Genomic DNA, 20,714 nt, shown 5'->3' with positions numbered 1-20,714 from the left:
CCTCTTTTGGAGTTATACTGCAAACTTTTCTCTGACGTCTGGAAGATATCGATGAGGTGGAATCCGGCAGCCATCCAAATAACGTTCAGATGCAATTATAGAGGTTGTCACTGTTCACAAGCACAAAAGGGGAGAACAATACCTGCAGCTCTGTTACTCCCATATTTCTTAGGATCTCGCTGTATTACTCTATGTAGCACTCTCCGCTGTTTATTTGTACCATTTCAGCATATCTGAAAAAGGGATGCAGTGTGAAGTTTGTGCTTTCGTGGGTGTATGTAGCAGACGGTTGTATTATCTTAACGGATCCGTCTGTGCAGATCCATGACAGATCCGCACCAAACGCGAGTGTGAAAGTAGCCTGACATGTATAACTAACATCTAATAAGGCTACACTGCAGTATAGAAATCTGCTCTATTACCTTCACTCAGTATTTCCCAAGGACTCTCTAGATGTCTTTTCTCTTATCAGTAGGAAACATCTAGAGCGAGGTAAACTGGTGAAATGTCAACTAAGCTCTTTCTAGCAGTCTGGCCTTTTATGCAGGTTGGGATAGAAAAAAGACATGCATGATCATATGCACAATATAGTACTTATAGAGATATACATACAGCCATGTGCCGCACCTCCCCATCTCTGAGGAGCAGAGAGGTTCATATGTTTTGCCTTTGATGGGATCATCGACAAAGATGTCAGCAGAAAATATGTCTGATTAAAAGGTGCTGCAAAAATAGGAAATTAGACAGGAAATTCCTCTGATATATAAAATACTCCTATGGTATTGATTAGATAGATAGTCCCTGCACAGTTCCTACAGTCAGCAGCGTCATCTTCATTGTATTCTGTGCTTATAACATTTCAGCAATACTATGAGGAAGGCCCTCTCCTATTACAGCATTGAAATGCACAAAGCAGGGAACATAAAAGTTGTGTTGGCTGAATTTTACATGCAAGTACTTGATCTCAGCCACAAACCTATGAGTGTCACGTTCAAGTGTCTATGTGGCCATGTATGACAGTTCGAATAGTATGCGTTCATCTGATCAGAGTAGTGGAAGGCAAACCCTGCGTATGGGGAAAAATGATGGCCATGGTGTAGACATACCTCCCAACAGTCCTGGATTTCAGTGGCTGTCCCGTGGTCCTGGTACGGGGGAGGTATGTCCCACTTTCTGGCAGCTGTCCCTGTATCCTGCTGCTGAGGAAAAGGTGAGTAAGTGGAGTTTTTTTTTCTTTTTTACTGCCTGTGAATGGGGCACTTTACTGGGCATATTACTATCAGGGGGCACTTTATTGGGCATCTTACTGTCAGGGGGCTCATAACTGGGAATAACTACTGTGAGGAGGCACATATCTGGGCACAGCTACTGTGAAAGGGGGCACATATCTGGGCATAACTACTGTGAGGGGCACATATCTGGCCATAGCTACTGTGAGGGGGCACAACTTGGGTATATTACTGTCAGGGGGCACATAACTGGGCATAACTACTGAGAGGGGGCACATAACTGGGCATCGCTACTGTGGGGGGGCACATATCTGGGCATAGCTATTGTGAAAGGGGCACATATCCAGGCATAGGTACTGTGAGGGGCACATATCTGGCCATGACTAATGTGAGGGCGCACATATCTGGCCATAGGTACTGTGAGGGGCACATATTTGGGCATAGGTACTGTAAAGGGGGCACGTATCTGGCCATTACTACTGAGAGGGGGCACATCTGGGCATATTACTGTGAGGAGGCACATAACTACTGTGAGGGGACACATACAGTGGGCATATTATTGTGAGGAGGCACATATCTGGCCATAACTACTGTGAGGGGCACATAACTAGGTATATTACTGTGAGGGGCACATAACTGGGCATAACTACTGTGGGTGGTGCACATATCTGGCCATAACTACTGAAAGTGTAACGGGGCGCCGAAGGCGCACTCTGTCTCCCATCAGCCGCAGACCTGCTGCTTAGCTTCGGGAGCGAGGATCTGTGTTCAGCCTCGTTCCCAGGGCGGCTTTTGCTAGCTGGGAGGCTCCCTGCTCCTAGGTCTGCCTTGAGCGCCGAGCTGATCACTCGGTGCTCGACTTGTTTGTCTGTCTGTCATGTGACGCTGGCCACGTCACATGACCCTCACTCCCCACTATAAATACTGGCGGCCTGCTGGCTACAGGTTGCCTGTGATTTTCGTCCTATAGGCTGTGTACTTTATTGTTATTAAGCTACCTGTGGAATTGAAGCTCGATCCGCCTCTTGACACCTCTTCAGCCTGCTCCCTGTACCTTGACGCTACCTCTCGGATTTTGACCTCGGCTTGTCGTTGCCTCTTCCCTTGTTCTGACGTGACCTCCTGGACTGACCTTGGCTAGTTGACCCGCCTCGCTTTTCGTTTTTTTTCTACCTCTTGTCCGCTTATTGTAACTTCTCAGTGGCTGCCCTCTTCCCTGCTGTCTCTTTCTCTCTGCTTGCACTTAGTAGGATAGGGACTGTCGCCCAGTTGCGCTCTGTCACCTAGGGCGGGTGGTGCAAGTAGGCAGGGACAGGGGACTGGGTGGAAGCTCAGCGGGCGCACCTTAGCTCTATCTTGGTTCCCGTGACTCTACCAGTGACAGAAAGGAGGCACATATCTGAGCATCACTACTGTGAGGGGGCACATATCTGGCCATAACTACTGTGAGGGGGCACATATCGGAGCATCACTACTGTGAGGGGGCACATATCTGAGCATCACTACTGTGAGGGGGCACATATCTGACCATAACTACTGTGAGGGGGCACATATCTTGGCATCGCTACTGTGAGGGGAAAATATGTGGGTGTAACTACTGTGAAGGAGGCACACTGCTGGCATAACTACTGAGTGGTGGCATAAAGGGGAATAATTACTATGTGGGGGCATTTAGGGGACTGGGTGGGATTAGGTGTTTAGTTATGTTTTGGACGGAGTTAGAGGCGTGGCCTAGTGCGGAAAAAATTTGCTGCGGCACTCTGTGCGCTGTCCCTCTTCCTTCTTTTCAACAGTTGGGAGGTATGTGTAGAGTAAAGGAGGTCTAGACCATTCAGTGCTAGGAAGGGTATAGAGCACATGCATATGACACAGAGCATGCCCACAACACCCATTTTTTTTTAAATGTGTCTCTTTCAGTTCTAGAAATTCTGTGAGAGACATTGTTAATAACAGCTGCCGCCCTGGATTTCACCATTTCTGGACATTTAGCTGGATTCACAGTCTATGTATTTGGATGTGGAGTCAGACAGTGATCTTGCATAAATCACCCACAATACCAGATCTGAAGTACGCTCACTTACTTTGTTGATAAAATTCACACTGGAATGAGATTTACAAGAGCCTAAAGTAACAAAATAACAAAAATCAATAGATTGTCTGACAAAACTTAAAGGGAACCTGTCACCAGTTTTATGGTGTCCTAACTAAGGGCAACATAAATAAGTGACTGATTCTCTTAGCAAAATGCTGGGTCACTTTCTTAAATTGAACCAGTCAATCTGCCAACATCTTGTATTGAAAAGCTCCAGCTGATAATGATGAGTCATGAATATTCATGAGCTTCATGAGCTTCTGACTCTCCCTGCCCACCTGCTGCTGAGTGACAGTTTTTTTTCATATGAATCAGCAGCAGGTGGGCAGGGGAGTGGCTATAGCTCTGAATTAAATAAACGCTGGACTCAATGACATCACTCTGGACTCAAATCAGCTCATTAGCATGCGGCATCTTTGTGTGTATATTATGAGTTAACCATCTGTCACACCAGTAAGTGAATACATCTAAGGTACTTTTTAGTAGTTAATGATTGTATATAATTAGTTAGATTATAATCAAATATCCACATGACAGGTTCCCTTTAAGGAGTCTTCCTATTACTTCAACAGTGATTGCCAATACAGTACAGCTGCACCTCTTGTCACTTTTCAAACATGGCCGCCTCCAAAAAACTGAAAAAAAATTCAGTGTACAACATTTACTAAAGTTGTACACCGGTTTTTGGGCAAACAGTCACATATGTGTGTACATGTGTATTTACATGTATATCTACTAAATATCTTATAGGTATGTATGTGTACATGTACTATATGTGTGTTGATATGAATGCATGTACACTCACCTAAAGAATTATTAGGAACACCATACTAATACGGGGTTGGACCCCCTTTTGCCTTCAGAACTGCCTTAATTCTACGTGGCATTGATTTAACAAGGTGCTGATAGCATTCTTTAGAAATGTTGGCCCATATTGATAGGATAGCATCTTGCAGTTGATGGAGATTTGAGGGATGCACATCCAGGGCACGAAGCTCCCGTTCCACCACATCCCAAAGATGCTCTATTGGGTTGAGATCTGGTGACTGTGGGGGCCATTTTAGTACAGTGAACTCATTGTCATGTTCAAGAAACCAATTTGAAATGATTCGAGCTTCGTGACATGGTGCATTATCCTGCTGGAAGTAGCCATCAGAGGATGGATACATGTTCTCATTCTGTTTACGCCAAATTCGGACTCTACCATTTAAATGTCTCAACAGAAATCGAGACTCATCAGACCAGGCAACATTTTTCCAGTCTTCAACAGTCCAATTTTGGTGAGCTCGTGCAAATTGTAGCCTCTTTTTCTTATTTGTAGTGGAGATGAGTGGTACCCGGTGGGGTCTTCTGCTGTTGTAGCCCATCCGCCTCAAGGTTGTGCGTGTTGTGGCTTCACAAATGCTTTGCTGCATACCTCGGTTGTAACGAGTGGGTATTTCAGTCAACGTTGCTCTTCTATCAGCTTGAATCAGTCGGCCCATTCTCCTCTGACCTCTAGCATCCACAAGGCATTTTTGCCCACAGGACTGCCGCATACTGGATGTTTTTCCCTTTTCACACCATTCTTTGTAAACCCTAGAAATGGTTGTGCGTGAAAATCCCAGTAACTGAGCAGATTGTGAAATACTCAGACCGGCCCGTCTGGCACCAACAACCATGCCACGCTCAAAATTGCTTAAATCACCCTTCTTTCCCATTCTGACATTCAGTTTGGAGTTCAGGAGATTGTCTTGACCAGGAGCACCCCCCTAAATGCATTGAAGCAACTGCCATGTGATTGGTTGACTAGATAATTGCATTAATGAGAAATAGAACAGGTGTTCCTAATAATTCTTTAGGTGAGTGTATATCTTTACTATATGTGTGTTATATGTATGTATGTGTACATGTACTATCTACATATATGTATTTACATGTACTATGCGTGTGTTTATGTATATCTGTACTATACATGTGTTTATATGTAAATGCACCTATATTATATGTGTTATATGTATGTATGCAGTATATATGTACTATATGTTATATCCATACATGTATACATGTACTGTTTGTGAATATATACATCCCTGTACTATACAGTATGTGTGATTATATGTACGTATGTATATTTGTAGTGTATGTGTGTTATATGCATATATACATGTACTATATGAGGTATGAAAGGTTACATGCACCTTGTGTATTTACATATATGTACAGTATGTGTCTGTACTAGTACTATATGTGTGTTATATGTGTACATGTACTATATGTGTGTTATATGTGTGCTAGTACTATATGTGTGTTATATGTGTACATGTACTATATGTGTGTTATATGTGTACATGTACTATATGTGTGTTATATGTGCACTAGTACTATATGTGTGTTATATGTGTACTAGTACTATATGTGTGTTATATGTGTACATGTACTATATGGGTGTTATATGTGTACATGTACTATATGGGTGTTATATGTGTACATGTACTATATGTGTGTTATTGCTATTTATGTGTACTAGTATTATATGTGTGTTATAAGTATGAATGCATGTGTATTTACATATATGTACAGTATGTGTATGTAATAGTACTATATGTGTGTTATATGTGTAGATGTGTACTAGTATTATATGTGTTTAGGTATGTAGGTGTACATGTACTATGTGTGTACATCTATAATAACCCCCCTCAGCCCTCTGGATAAAATCCTGCACACGGAGCTAAGTTCATGTGATAACTTTGGTTTGGCTCTTCTCCATATTATTGTTTCACCACTAAACAATTAACTCTTGTCACATCTGGAGGACTTTCCGTCCATGAGGCCTGAGGACAGATGACTTTTCAGGACTTCTGGTAACTGTATCCTTTTTCACTTTTACCCAAATATTGCTCCTTGTGCAACCAAAAAAAAACAAAACAACAAGTCGTCTGTGTGATCGCCATGGGAATTAGCGAGCATTTCATCAAATGACTGGGGCAAAAGGCCTTTGTGCAATCCCACCCAGGACAGTAGAAAGGATTATAAAGAAGGTGGAAGATTGCTTTTCTATGTCTAAGTTTTGTGCTTTTCCTCTTATACTTTTATATCTGCCATGGATTTCATTTTAATTTCCATATTATGTAAAAAATATTATCTACAAATCTGCTGTTCTTTGCAATGAATACAGTTATGTCCAACCACTACATGGGGTCAATGATTATTATTATTATACTCACTTACAGTCAGGTCCATAAATATTGGGACATCGACACAATTCTAAAAATTTTGGCTCTATACACCACCACAATGGATTTGAAATGAAACAAACAAGATGTGCTTTAACTGCAGACTGTCAGCTTTAATTTGAGGGTATTTACATCCAAATCAGGTGAACGGTGTAGGAATTACAACAGTTTGCATATGTGCCTCCCACTTGTTAAGGGACCAAAAGTAATGGGACAATTGGCTTCTCAGCTGTTCCATGGCCAGGTGTGTGTTATTCCCTCATTATCCCAATTACAATGAGCAGATAAAAGGTCCAGAGTTCATTTCAAGTGTGCTATTTGCATTTGGAATCTGTTGCTGTCAACGTTTAAGATGAGATCCAAAGAGCTATCACTATCAGTGAAGCAAGCCATCATTAGGCTGAAAAACAAAACAAACCCATCAGAGAGATAGCAAAAACATTAGGTGAGGCCAAAACAGCTGTTTGGAACATTTTTAAAAAGAAGGAACGCACCGGTGAGCTCAGCAACACCAAAAGACCCGGAAGACCACGAAAAACAACAGTGGTGGATGACCGAAGAATTCTTTCTCTGGTGAAGAAAACACCCTTTACAACAGTTGTCCAGATCAAGAATACTCTCCAGGAGGTAGGTGTATGTGTGTCAAAGTCAACAATCAAGAGAAGACTTCACCAGAGTAAATACAGAGGGTTCACCACAAGATGTAAACCATTGGTGAGCCTCAAAACCAGGAAGGCCAGATTAGAGTTTGCCAAACGACATCTAAAAAAAGCCTTTACAGTTCTGGAACAACATCCTATGGATAGATGAGACCAAGATCAACTTGTACCAGAGGGATGGGAAGAAAAGAGTATGGAGAAGGAAAGGAACTGCTCATGATCCTAAGCATACCACCTCATCAGTGTAGCATGGTGGTGGTAATGTCATGGCGTGGGCATGTATGGCTGCCAATGGAACAGGTTCTCTTGTATTTATTGATGATGTGACTGCTGACAAAAGCAACAGGATGAATTCTGAAGTGTTTTGGGCAATATTATCTGCTCATATTCAGCCAAATGCTTCAGAATTTATTGGACGGCGCTTCACAGTGCAGATGGACAATGACCCAAAGCATACTGCAAAAGCAACCAAAGAGTTTTTTAAGGGAAAGAAGTGGAATGTTATGCAATGGCCAAGTCAATCGCCTGACCTGAATCCGATTGAGCATGCATTTCACTTGCTGAAGACAAAACTGAAGGGAAAATGCCCCAAGAACAAGCAGGAACTGAAGACAGTTGCAGTAGAGCCCTGGCAGAGCATCACCAGGGATGAAACCCAGCGTCTGGTGATGTCTATGCGTTCCAGACTTCAGGCTGTAATTGACTGCAAAGGATTTGCAACCAAGTATTAAAAAGTGAAAGTTTGATTTATGATTATTATTCTGTCCCATTACTTTTGGTTCCTTAACAAGTGGGAAGCACATATGCAAACTGTTGTAATTCCTACTCCGTTCACCTGATTTGGATATAAATACCCTCAAATTAAAGCTGACAGCCTGCAGTTAAAGCACATCTTGTTTGTTTCATTTCAAATCCATTGTGGTGGTGTATAGAGCCGAAAATGTTGGAATTGTGTTGATGTCCAAATATTTATGGACCTGGCTGTATATAGCGCTGACATATTCTGCAGCGCCTTACAGAAATTAGCATCAAGCTGTCCCCAATGGGGCTCACAATCTAAGGTCCCTATCAGTATGTCTTTGGAGTGTGGGAGGAAACCGGATAACCTGGAGGAAGCCCACACAAACACAAGGAGAACATACAAACTCTATGCAGATGTTGACCTTGGTGAGATTCAAACCTAGGACCCCAGCACTGCTAGGCACCAGTACTAACCACTGAGCCACCATGCTGCCCAATTGTCTAGTTTAGAAAACCCACTTTCATATACCCCACTAGGGAATTGTGAGTTAATAGAAGAGAGTCCCCTATCAGTTGGTCAGAGTAGAGAGTGGTAGTTTTCGCTCTCTCCGGAGGACCCGTCCTGTCCTACATTGCACAGCTTATTGATTTGATGGGTCACTGTGCAGTGCTTCATTTTCCCTATGGGGGCACTGCAGGGGAATTGAGCTCTTACTGGCAGGTTTCCCCACAGCTGATTGCTGAGGTCACAGCAGGGGAACACTTGTCTGCTTACTGTAAACCAACCCTTGTATCAAGAGCGGATTGTCCAAAATGAGAACCCCTTTTAACCCTTAAAACTAGAAAGCAAGAAAGGAATACAAGTGTAACACAAACCATCAAGTAACAGACTATAACAGTTTTATCACAAGACTGAACCCAAAGACTGTACTAAATAAAAAAAAATAGCCTGTTCTGGCACTGTAATCCATTCATTCCCTTGGTCAGCCACCTCTGTAACCGATTCTTTGTCCTTATACACAGGTGCTCAAAATTGTATATTCCATGTGTGGTCTGATTTGTATAGAGCCAAAATATTGCAGCAGAATATTTGATATTGGCTTGAATAAAAACATTGAATCCTCAGTAGGCTGAAGAGTCGTCAAATATATCACTGTTGCTTGATAGATTTGGTTCATCTGGTCCCACTCACAGGGGCAGATTAAGTGCATGATAGGCTCAGGGCTGTCTACCCAACTTGAGCGCCCCCCCCCCCCCCCCTCCATTTTAGTTTAGGTTTTTTTTTTTTGTATGAAGAGGCTGCGGTGCTTCGTGAGCGCCACAGTCTCTTCCTAGACATCTTCAGACTAAAAAAAATACCCCAAATTGGGTCCTAAACTGAAAAATTTGGTCGCCAAATTTAAAATACATATCATTATAATAAAAAAAGACATGGAGGAGAATACAGCACTACATAAATCTTACATCTAGTGACATCTCCTGTCATGTAGAACTCTTTCCTCTTCTCCTCCATTTGACCCAGACCGCCATGGCAAATTCTTTCAGCCGCATCTCGTCTCTACAGCGTTTGTAATATAGACAAGTTATATTTCTCAATTTTTGCATCAACCTCCCCATCCTGGTGTCCCCACAGTGTCATCCTGCTGCCACTCCCAATACTGTGCCTGTTGTGCCCCCCAATGTCCTAGGTACTATACTGCTGAAAAAATAGTGACCCTAATAGACATAATTGGGGTCATTTATCAATCTGGTCTAAAGTAGAACTGGATTTCCAAAACAGCTGTCAAAAATTAATGGTGGAACCTGATTGGCTGCTATGGGAGGTCATCAGTTTACACCAGTTTGATAAATTACCCCAAATGTCCCTATAGTGTCCACAGAAGCTATAATGTCCCCTAGAGTGCCCCCAGTAATAATAACATCCTATATTGTGCTCCAGGTAATAATCCCTGTATAGTGTCCCCAGAAATAATAGAATTGCCCCTATAGCAATAGCAACGTCCCCATATAGTAGTTTCCCCCACACAGTAATTTCCCCCACACTGCCCCGACACAGTAATTTCCCCCACAATGCCCCCACACAGTAATTTCCCAAACAATGCCCCCACACAGTAATTTCCCCCACATAGTAATTTCCCCCACACTGCCCCATATAGTAATTTCCCCCACACAGTAATTTCCCCCACACTGCCCCCACACAGTAATTTCCCCCACACTGTAATTTACCCCACACTGCAGTTTCCCCCACACAGTAGTTTCCACCACACTGCCCTCACATAGTAATTTGCCCCCACACTGCCCCATATAGTAATTTACCCCCTCACTGCCCCATATAGTAATTTTCCCCACACTGCCCCACATAGAAATTTGCCCCCACATAGTAGTCCCTCCCATAATACTTTGGCCACACACAGCCCCCACATAGTAATCCTTCCATAATAATTTCCCCCCACATAGTAATTTGCCCCCATACAGAAGCCCCAATATAGTAATTTCCGCCCGATGTACTCGAAGTCTCTTAATATGTCTTCCTGTGTGTCCCCACCCCACCCCACATGTCCCCCAAAGTAGGCACATGAAATAAAAAAATTTAAAATGAAAAAAAATTAAAAGCTAAATACTCATCACCACTCATCACCCTGATCCCGCCTGTGTTCGCAAATGCAAAAGCCGATACTTCTGCATTTGGGCTGTTGCTAGGGAAGATGCGATCTGCGTCTTCACTGTATGGTCTAGTGGACTGTTACCATTAGATCACTGTTATGATGATCTGTATATGGAAACAGCAGGCAACACATAGATAATGGGGCAGATTTTGGCACATTTTGCTACAAAAATTGGAGCGCATGCTAATTTACCAACAGTTTTACAAACTTTTCTAAGCTTTTAACCCCTTAAGGACCCTGCTATTTTTCACCTTAAGGACCAGGCTATTTTTTGCTAATCTGACATGTGTCACTTTATGTGGTGATAACTTTAAAGCGCTTTTACTTATCCAGGCCATTCTGAGATTGTTTTCTCATCACATATTGTACTTCATGACAGTGGTAAATTTGAGTCAAAATATCTCATTTTTATTTATAAAAAAAAATCCAAATTTACCCATAATTTGGGGGGGAAAAAATCGCAATTTTAAAAATTTCAATTTCTCTGCTTTTAAAACAGATAGTGCTACCTCCTAAAATAGTTATTACTTTACATTTCCCATATGTCTACTTCATGTTTGGATCATTTTATAAATGACATTTTCTTTTTTTATGACGTTAGAAGGCTTAGAAGCAAATATTGAAATTTTTCAGAAAATTTCCAAAACCCACTTTTTAAGGACCAGTTCAGGTCTGAAGTCACTTTGTGAGGCTTACATAATAGAAAAAGGGGGTTAGTCAGCACATCCCAATGCGCAAGTACACGCTGCCATGGCTAGAAACACAAAGAAAAAAAGTACTCTGCAAACCAAATAAAGTACAATAATGCCATAGTAATATAAAATATTCTGGTGCTAATGCTACGCTTATTTTGTAAATTTAAGATTCTTGGCAAATACATTTTGTACAAAATTATTTGGGCCCGTATGCCACACATAATTTTGTACAAAATGTATTTGCCAAGAATCTCAAATTTACAAAGCATTGGCACACCACGTTGGAGCTGATCGGCCTGGGAGAGAGTAGCCACACCGGCGAACAGTTGCTTAAGTACATCAGGCAGCAAGCCTCCCACTGGCTATCACCCTGTCGACTCCAGCTGGGCACAATGGTCAGCAACAATGGCAGCAACATCCTGGCCGTCCTGAACCTAGGCAAAATAACACATGCTCCCTGCATGGTGCACGTCATTAACCTAGTGGTGCAGCGATTTCTAAATAAGTACACTGGCTTGTGCAAGGTGCTGGCAAAGTCCAGTAGACTGTCCAAGCACTTCAGCCACTATTACATGGGGTGGAATGCTCTCCTGGACCTGCAGCAACAGAATGGCCTGCCTCTACACCTCTTAATACGCGACGTGACAACTCGCTGGAATTCGACGTTGCACATGCTTGAGCGCCTGTAGAGCAGCGGAAAGTCGTGGACGATTTTGCCATGCACCAGGGATTTAGCAGCAGGAAGCATGTGTTGCTTCGAGGTCAGGCAGAAGCAACTCATCCTAGACGCCTGTCAGGTGCTGAAGCTCTACAAAGAGGCCACAAAGTTTGTCAGCAGGGACAACTGTGGCATGAACGTCATTACTCACATATTTATCTTAGAACAGATGCTGGCGCTCATGCAGCAGGGGACCACGGCGGAAGAAGAGGAGCTAACACATCTTGCTGTCCGCCCTATAGCTGATGGGGACACACAAAGGGACTGGTGTAGGAAGGAGGGGTTTGGGTTCCTGGAGAACTGGGCCGACTTCTCTGTCAGCTACAGGCTCTATTGTAGGGACGGGCTGCACCTCAATGGGGAAGAGGCAGCTGTCTTGGGGGAGAAGATGGCTAGAAGGTTAGAGGAGTGTTTAAACTAGGGACTGGGGGGGAGGGTAATTACGTTATAGGATGGGAAGATAATGCAGATAGAGACTGGGGGCGAGGTATCGGGACTGGGGGAGGAATGGAAGGAGGGACTAGAACAGTTCAGAAGGGAAGGTGTAGAGTAAACAATATACATAAACCTCTTAATTGTATGTATACTAATGGCAGAAGCCTGACTAATAAAACTGGTGAACTGGAATTAGTGATGTGTGAGGAGGACTATGACATAGTGGGAATAACTGAGACATGGCTGGATGATAGCTATGACTGGGCAGTTAATGTACAAGGTTACAGTTTGTTTAGAAAGGATCGCCAAAACCGGAGAGGGGGAGGGGTATGCCTTTATGTAAAGTCCTGTCTAAAGCCCACAGTTCGAGAAGATATAAGTGAAGGACATGAATATGTGGAGTCACTGTGGGTAGAAATATATGGAGGCAAAAATAATAAATTACTAATAGGAGTTTATTATAAACCACCTAATATACCAGAGTCCACAGAAAATCGACTAATAAACAAAATGGACAAGGCGGCAAATCATAATGAGGTGGTTATTATGGGGGTCTTCAACTACCCAGATATAGACTGGGAAACTTAAAGCTGTACATCTCATAAAGGAAACAGGTTTTTGGCAATAACCAAAGACAATTACCTTTCCCAACTGATTCAGGACCCGACTAGAGGAATGGCCATACTGGACTTAGTATTAACCAATAGACCTGACAGAACAACAGATGTGCAGGTTGGGGGACACCTGGGAAATAGTGACCATAAAGTAATAACCTTCCAATTATCCTTCAAACAAGCGTTTCTACAGAAAGGAACAAAAATACCAAACTTCAAAAAAGCTAAATTTAGCCAACTAAGAGAGACCATAGCCTAACTAACTGGGACAAAGTCCTCAAAAATAAAAATACCGCCATGGGATATTTTTAAAAGCATCCTAAAATCTAATTGTGAGAGGTACATACCTTATGGGAATAAAAGGTTAAGGAACAAGAAGAAACCAATGTGGATAAATAGAACTGTAAAGAAAGCAATAAATGACAAACAGAAAGCATTTAAATCACTAAAACAGGGGGATAGCGCGGAAGCACTGAAAAACTATAAGGAAAAAATTTTTATATATAAAAAACAAATAAAAGCCGCCAAACTAGAGACCAAGAGATTAATTGCCAAAGAGAGCAAAACTAACCCTAAAATGTTCTTCAATTATATAAATGATAAAAAGTTTAAATCTGAAGGTGTCGGCCCTCTACAGAGCAATGAGGGGGGAGTTGCAGAGAGCGACAAGGAGAAAGCAAAGCTATAAAATATTTTTTTCTTCATTGCATTCACTGAGGAAAATAAACTGTCAAATGAAATGCAGAATGTAAAAGTAAGTTCCCCATTAAAAGTGCCCTGTCTGACCCAGGAAGAAGTACAGCGGCGTCTTGAAAAGATTAAAATAGACAAATCGCCAGGGCCAGATGGCATACACCCCCATATCCTAAGAGAATTAAGTAATGTCATAGCCAAACCCTTATTTCTGATATTTACAGACTCTATACTGACAGGGAGTGTTCCACAGGATTGGCGCATAGCAAATGTGGTGCCAATATTCAAAAAGGGTGCAAAAACAGACCCTTGGAACTATAGGCCGGTAAGTTTAACATATGTTGTGGGTAAACTGTTTGAAGGTTTTCTAAGAGATGCTATCTTGGAGGATCTCAATGAAAACAAGCAAATAACATTATATCAGCATGGCTTCATGAGAGATCGGTCATGTCAAACTAATTTAATCAGTTTCTATGAGGAGGTAAGTTCTAGACTTGACAGCGGCAAATCAATGGATGTCGTATATCTGGACTTCTCCAAAGCATTTGACACTGTACCACATAAAAGTTTAGTATATAAAATGAGAATGCTCGGACTGGGAGAAAACGTCTGTATGTGGATAAGTAACTGGCTCAATGATAGAAAACAGAGGGTGGTTATTATTGGTACAAACTCAGATTGGGTCACTGTCACTAGCGGAGTACCTCATCGGTCAGTATTGGGCCCTATTCTCTTCAATATATTTATTAATGATCTTGTAGAAGGCTTGCACAGTAAAATATTTTTTTTTTGCAGATGACACTAAACTGTGTAAAGTAATTAACACTGAAGAGGACAATATACAGCTACAGATGGATCTGGATAGATTAGAGGCTTGGGCAGAGAAGTGGTAGATGAGGTTTAACACTGACAAATGTAAGGTTATGCACAAAGGAAGGGATAATACAAATCATCTGTACATACTAAATGGTAAAACACTGGGTAACACTGACATGAAAAAGGACCTAGGAATTTTAATAAACAGCAAACTAAGCAGTAAAAAACAGTGTTAGGCAGCTGCTGCCAAGGCCAATAAGATAATGGGTTGCATCAAAAGGGGCATAGATGCCCGTGATGAGAACATAGTCCTACCACTTTACAAATCACTAGTCAGACCACACATAGAGTACTGTGTACAGTTCCGGGCTCCTGTGAACAAGGCAGACATAGCAGAGCTGGAGAGGGTCCAGAGTAGGGCAACTAAACTAATAACTGGAATGGGGCAACTACAGTACCCTGTAAGATTATCAAAATTAGGGTTATTCACTTTAGAAAAAAGACGACTGAGGGGAGATCTAATTACTATGTATAAATATATCAGGGGTCAGTACAGAGATCTCTCCCATCATCTATTTATCCCCAGGACTGTGATTGTGACGAGGGGACATCCTCTGCGTCTGGAGGAAAGAAGGTTTGTACACAAACATAGAAGAGGATTCTTTACGGTAAGAGCAGTGAGACTATGGAACTCTCTGCCTGAGGAGGTGGTGATGTTGAGTACAATAAAGGAATTCAAGAGGGGCCTGGATGTATTTCTGGAGTGTAATAATATTATAGGCTATAGCTTCTAGAGAGGGGTCTTTGATCCAGGGAGGTATTCTGATTGCCTGATTGGAGTCGGGAAGGAAGGAATTTTTTCTCCCTTAAGTGGGGAAAATTGGCTTCTACCTCACAGGTTTTTTTTTGCCTTCCTCTGGATCAACTTGCAGGATAACAGGCCGAACTGGATGGAGAGATGTCTTTTTTCGGCCTTATAAACTATGTTACTATGTTACTATGCCATGGAGGAGGTAGATAAGGAAGATGAGGATGAGGATAAGGAGCTGCCACTGGAAAAGGAGTCGGAGGTGGAGGATCAAGAGGATGATGATGATGACAGTGATACCGGCCATGACACCCAACGGTCTCAATGCAGGGAGGAATTGGAAAGAACTGGGTCATCGTTCATGCTGGCCAGAATGGCGACCTTTAGACTTGCTTGCTTATGCAGCGACAGGCGTATTGTTGACATCAAGCAGTCTGATGATTACTCGCAGTCTGATGATCCTTTTAGATCCTCACTACCAAGGCAAAATGGGGGAATGTTTTCCTCTGGCAGAAAGGGAGGACAAATTACATTACTACCAGAAAACACTTTGTACGCAGCTTGCCACAGCTTACATTGAGCAGACACCTGCCACCAGCGTGTCTGAAAGGAAGGCCCCCCTCCGTCCCCCACAGAGTTACCCCCCCCACCACCACCATGAATAGCAGTAGCAGCAGCCATCTCAGTCTCCTCAACATGATGGAGCAGTTGTTCAATGTGGCACACCCAGCTAAGGGCAGTCATCAAGGTGACAGCTCCCGCCTCAACGCCCAGGTTTAGGCCTACCTAAACTATGGCCAGTCTCTGTGCATACCAAGTTCCCTGACCCCATGGATTTCTGGGCAGGCAGACTGGAACAGTGGCCCGAACAGGCAAAGCTCTCTCTCTATCTTCTTTTTTGCCCAGTCTTCAGTGTCACCTAGGAGAGGGTTTGCAGCACCGTAGGGGGACGTGTTGATACCCAAACAGACCAAGTTGTCCTCCACCAGTGTCCAAAACATCACTTTTGTCAAAATGAACCAATCCTGGATTCAGGAGGATTTTCACACTCCTCCGATTGATTCCCATGTGTAGACTTCGCCAACGTTGCCTTGCTGGCGGTGCCCCATCTTGCCACTGTTGCTGTCTGTCTGCCTGTTATCACGTTCTGTACGGCTGCTGCTGCGGCCTGCATCATGCTACTAATGCCTCTCAATCGTCAGTTTAGGCTACTTTCACACTGGCGTTTCTGGGTCCACCTGTGATATCCGTTTCAGGGATCTCACAAGCGGCCCACAACGGATCAGTTTAGCCCCAATGCATTCTGAATGGATAAGGATCTGTTCAGAATGCATCAGTTTGGCTGCGTTTGGTCTCCATTCCGCTCTGGAGGCGGACACCAAAACGCTGCTTGCAGTGTTTTTATGTCCGCCTGACGATGCAGAGCCAAACGGATCCGTCCTGACTTACAATGTAACTCAATGGGGACGGATCCGTTTTCACTGACACAATATGGTGCAATTGAAAACGGATCCGCCTCCCATTGACTTTCAGTGTAAGTCAAAACGGATCCGTTTGCATTATCATGAACAAAAAAAAATGGTAATGCAGACGGATCCGTTCTGAACGGATACAATCGTTTGCATTATAGGTGTGGATCTGTCTGTGCAGATACCAGACGGATCCGCACCTAACGCAGGTGTGAAAGTAGCCTTACGTGTATTCAGTTTCCACATGGTTGAAATTTTTAAATTCTGTATGTCATTGCTTACAGATCAAAAAATAAATAAATACATTTTGGAGGTGGGAGGTGGTTAAATTTTTTTAAGGCGCAGCATAAATGTATGTGATTACTGACTCAATACCAACATTTTCTCACAGTCCAGGCAAAGCTGGGGCCTGCAACATGGCACTAACGCCTGAGGCTCAGCTTCCATGTACTCACTTTCCACACGGTTGAAATTAAAAAAAATTGTTTTGCGGGGAGGGTTAACACGGTTGATATTTTTTGGGGGGTGGTCAACATGGTCAAAATTTTAAAAAATTTTTAGGGGGGGGGGTAAATTTCATGAGGCGGCATATGTACTTGATTACTGTAATAATACAGACATTTTCTCACAGTCCAGGCAGGCTGAATGCGATCAATAGAGCTCTCCTTGCTGCCGGTGCCCCATCTTGCCACTCGTGTGTGTTTAAATATCATCTGCCTCCGATAAGCGACAATTTTTGAAAGCTTTGGAGACATTTGCCAGCGTGGTGTCTTTTTAAACACGCTGTATGTTAACACCGTCAAACGTGGGTTCACCCATATCTATATATGTCATTTACTATTGCTGTCATTGCATTCCAGAGCTCGCGGAAAAGAGATGACAAGTTTTCCTAAAAATGATGAGTCCTAGTAGGCTAGAGCGGTTACATACCAAATTTCAGAGCAATTGGAGCAACTTTGGTTTGGCCTGAATCGATTCGGGTCAGAACCAAATTTTTTAACGGGACCCAAAACTAATCTCGACAAGTTCGCTCATCTCTAATTAAAAGTACATTTTCTCCAGAATGAAGCAACAGATCATTACATTTAGCTGATCTAGCTCTACAAGGCATTGTGCCTGGCTTAGTCCTCCTGCACACGACCGTATGGCTTTTTCAGTGTTTTGCAGTCCGTTTTTCATGGATCCGTTGTTCCGTTTTTTTGTTTCCGTTGTGTTTCCGTTTCTGTTCCGTTTTTCCGTATGGCACATACAGTATACAGTAATTACATAGATAAAATTGGGCTGGGCATAACATTTTCAATAGAAGACGGAAACGGAAGACATACGGATGCATTTCCGGATGTGTTCCGTTTTTTTGCGGACCCATTGACTTGAATGGAGCCACGGAACGTGATTTGCGGGCAATAATAGAACATGTTCTATCCTTAAACGGAACGGAAATACGGAAACAAAATGCATACGGAGTACATTCCGTTTTTTTTGCGGAACCATTGAAATGAATGGTTCCGCATACTGACCGTATATGGAATGAAAAAAACGGCCAGTAAACGGGGAAAAAAAACGGTCGTGTGCAGGAGGCCTTAGGCTCCCATCACACGTCCGCAAATGGGTCCGCATTCGTTCCGCAATTTTGCGGAACGGGTGCGGACCCATTCATTTTCTATGGGGACGGAATGGATGCGGACAGCACACAGGGTCCGCAGCTCCGCAAAAGATAGAACATGTCCTATTCTTGTCCGCAGCTTGGCATTTCTATAGGTGTGCCAGGCGAGTGTGTTGCCGATCTGCAATTTGCGGGTCCGCAACACACCACGGACGTGTGAATGGAGCCTAACAGTGATTTTCCCAGTGACGGATTAAAAAAGAAAATAAAAGTTAAGGAGGAAACGACAACTATTTGTTGACCTTTTATATTCTACAATTAGCGAGCCTGCGATTGTTATTTAATTACAGAAATTTTTACTAACCAGCAGGTAAATGGAGTGTTTTATTGTTACAGAAATCGGACAGGCAGCACTCGGTCCTGGTGACGTTGTTCGAGCTGTGACAGTAAACCTGAGCTTTCAACTCAAGGAGAGAAATGCAGGACTTGATGAATTCTTCTTTGCCATGTGTAAGCATGACCGACGTCAAGCAGGCTCCTTCTGTGTGACAGGTGTAGTTGCTTCTATCACACATCAGGCATACGCACTGGAGACCTTAAAAACGGAGAAAAAATACTCTGTTAGGAATTTTTGTGATTCAATTACAGCTACAATAAAATTATATGACATTCTTATAATATATATATATATATATAAATATGTATTCTTCCCAAGTGAAAGAAAACATTAAAGGGGTATTCCCATTTGGGACATTTATGACATACTGTATTTATAGGATATGTGTAATTCCCACCTCTGGGACCTGCTCCGATCTCCATAACGAGACCTCAAAGTGAACGAAGAGCAAGCTGCACGTGCGCGGCCTCCTTCCATTTACTAATGTGGGACTTCCAAAAGTAGCTAGAGTAGCTAGCTAGGCTTGATTTTCTACTTTCCAGAGTGGTGAATGGAGGGATGCGCTCTCTTGCATTGATTGCTCTTCATTCATTGCTATGGGACTACTGAAAATAGCAGCCCAGGCTAGTCTTGGAATTCCCATAGCAGCGAGTGGAGAATACGCCGCGCAAGTCCGTTCACTTTGGGGCCATGTTCTGGAGATAGGAGTGGAAACCTCACATATCTGAAATTTATATCATAACCTATAGATATAGATATGCCATAAATGTTCCAGATGGGAAAACTCCTTTAACATTACACAAAGAACATAGGACAGAAAAGAACACTCAATGCCAAACACAATCATTGGACACCTAAGGGGCAGTTTCAGGAAGAAAGCAGACATGTTTTTCTAATCCTGAGCACCCCCTTTAAAAGCCTTGGTAATTTACTGTGGTGTTTACAGCATAATTTACAACATTAACAATCCCCTTCCTGCTGAGTACTGCACTTAGGTACTGTACTTCTAATCTGCAAATACAATAGGGGGAAGGCACAGTGTTATATATTGTACTCAACCTTAAAAGACTCTTCCGTTCGCGCCCTCTCGGGGTGACTGCATGCAGCTAGAAATTATGTAGTAAGTCTATGCTTATGGAGGAGACCTGGAGTTCTACCTCGATAACAGGGCTCCAAACACTATACAGAGATATTAGCTAATGAGAGAGCAGAATATTATGGACATAAAAATTACATTGTCTAAAAAGATGGACATTCACTGTAAGGCCTCCTGGACACAAACATGTGCGCCCCGTGGCCGTGCTGCGGCCCGCAATTTGCACGAACACCAACCATGAGGTAGCCGCAGCGGATCGTGGACCCATTTACTTATGCCCGTTCCGCGAAAAGATAGGACATGTTCTATCTTTTTGCGGGAACGGAAGTACGGGACAAAACCCACGGCAGCACTCCATAGTGCTTCCGTAGGTTTCCATTCTGTGCTTCCGTTCCGCAACATTCCGCATCTCCGGATTTGAGGACCCATTGAAGTGAATAGGTCCGCATCCGTGATGCGGAATGCCCCCGGAATGGTGCCCGTGTATTGCGGATCCACAATACGGCAACGGGCAGCACACGTTCGTGTGCAGGAGGCCTAAATTTGGCATCTACTCTCTATTAAGCAAAGGAAGCACATTTTAATATCATTTCCTCCATAAGACAATGTCAATCGCATTATTAAGGAAGAATGTATATATTTTGAATAAAAAATGTAATTATGTGATTTAAAAAAAAAAGTCATCTGTTCCCTGAACATTGTAGGTCAGAAACTCACTGTGCAAGTGACATCATCAATGACATCATGTCTTAAAGGTAAAGGGGTTGT

At 42.9% G+C, this 20,714-nt stretch overlaps 1 protein-coding gene across 2 annotated transcripts in view; it reads right to left on the bottom strand.

The window, feature by feature from the left end:
* The window catches only part of ACVR1C (activin A receptor type 1C), a 96,612-nt gene that overhangs the window by 33,611 nt on the left and 42,287 nt on the right, over positions 1-20,714 (bottom strand). For both annotated transcript variants that reach the window (XM_040439777.1, XM_040439778.1), the window contains exon 2: positions 18,818-19,048. In XM_040439777.1, the coding sequence (XP_040295711.1) occupies positions 18,818-19,048 (231 nt within the window). The remainder of the gene's footprint in view (positions 1-18,817; positions 19,049-20,714) is intronic.

Source organism: Bufo bufo, chromosome 7, assembly GCF_905171765.1.
Source record: "Bufo bufo chromosome 7, aBufBuf1.1, whole genome shotgun sequence".
Lineage (NCBI taxonomy): Eukaryota > Metazoa > Chordata > Amphibia > Anura > Bufonidae > Bufo > Bufo bufo.
This window is presented reverse-complemented; position numbering and strand designations above follow the sequence as displayed.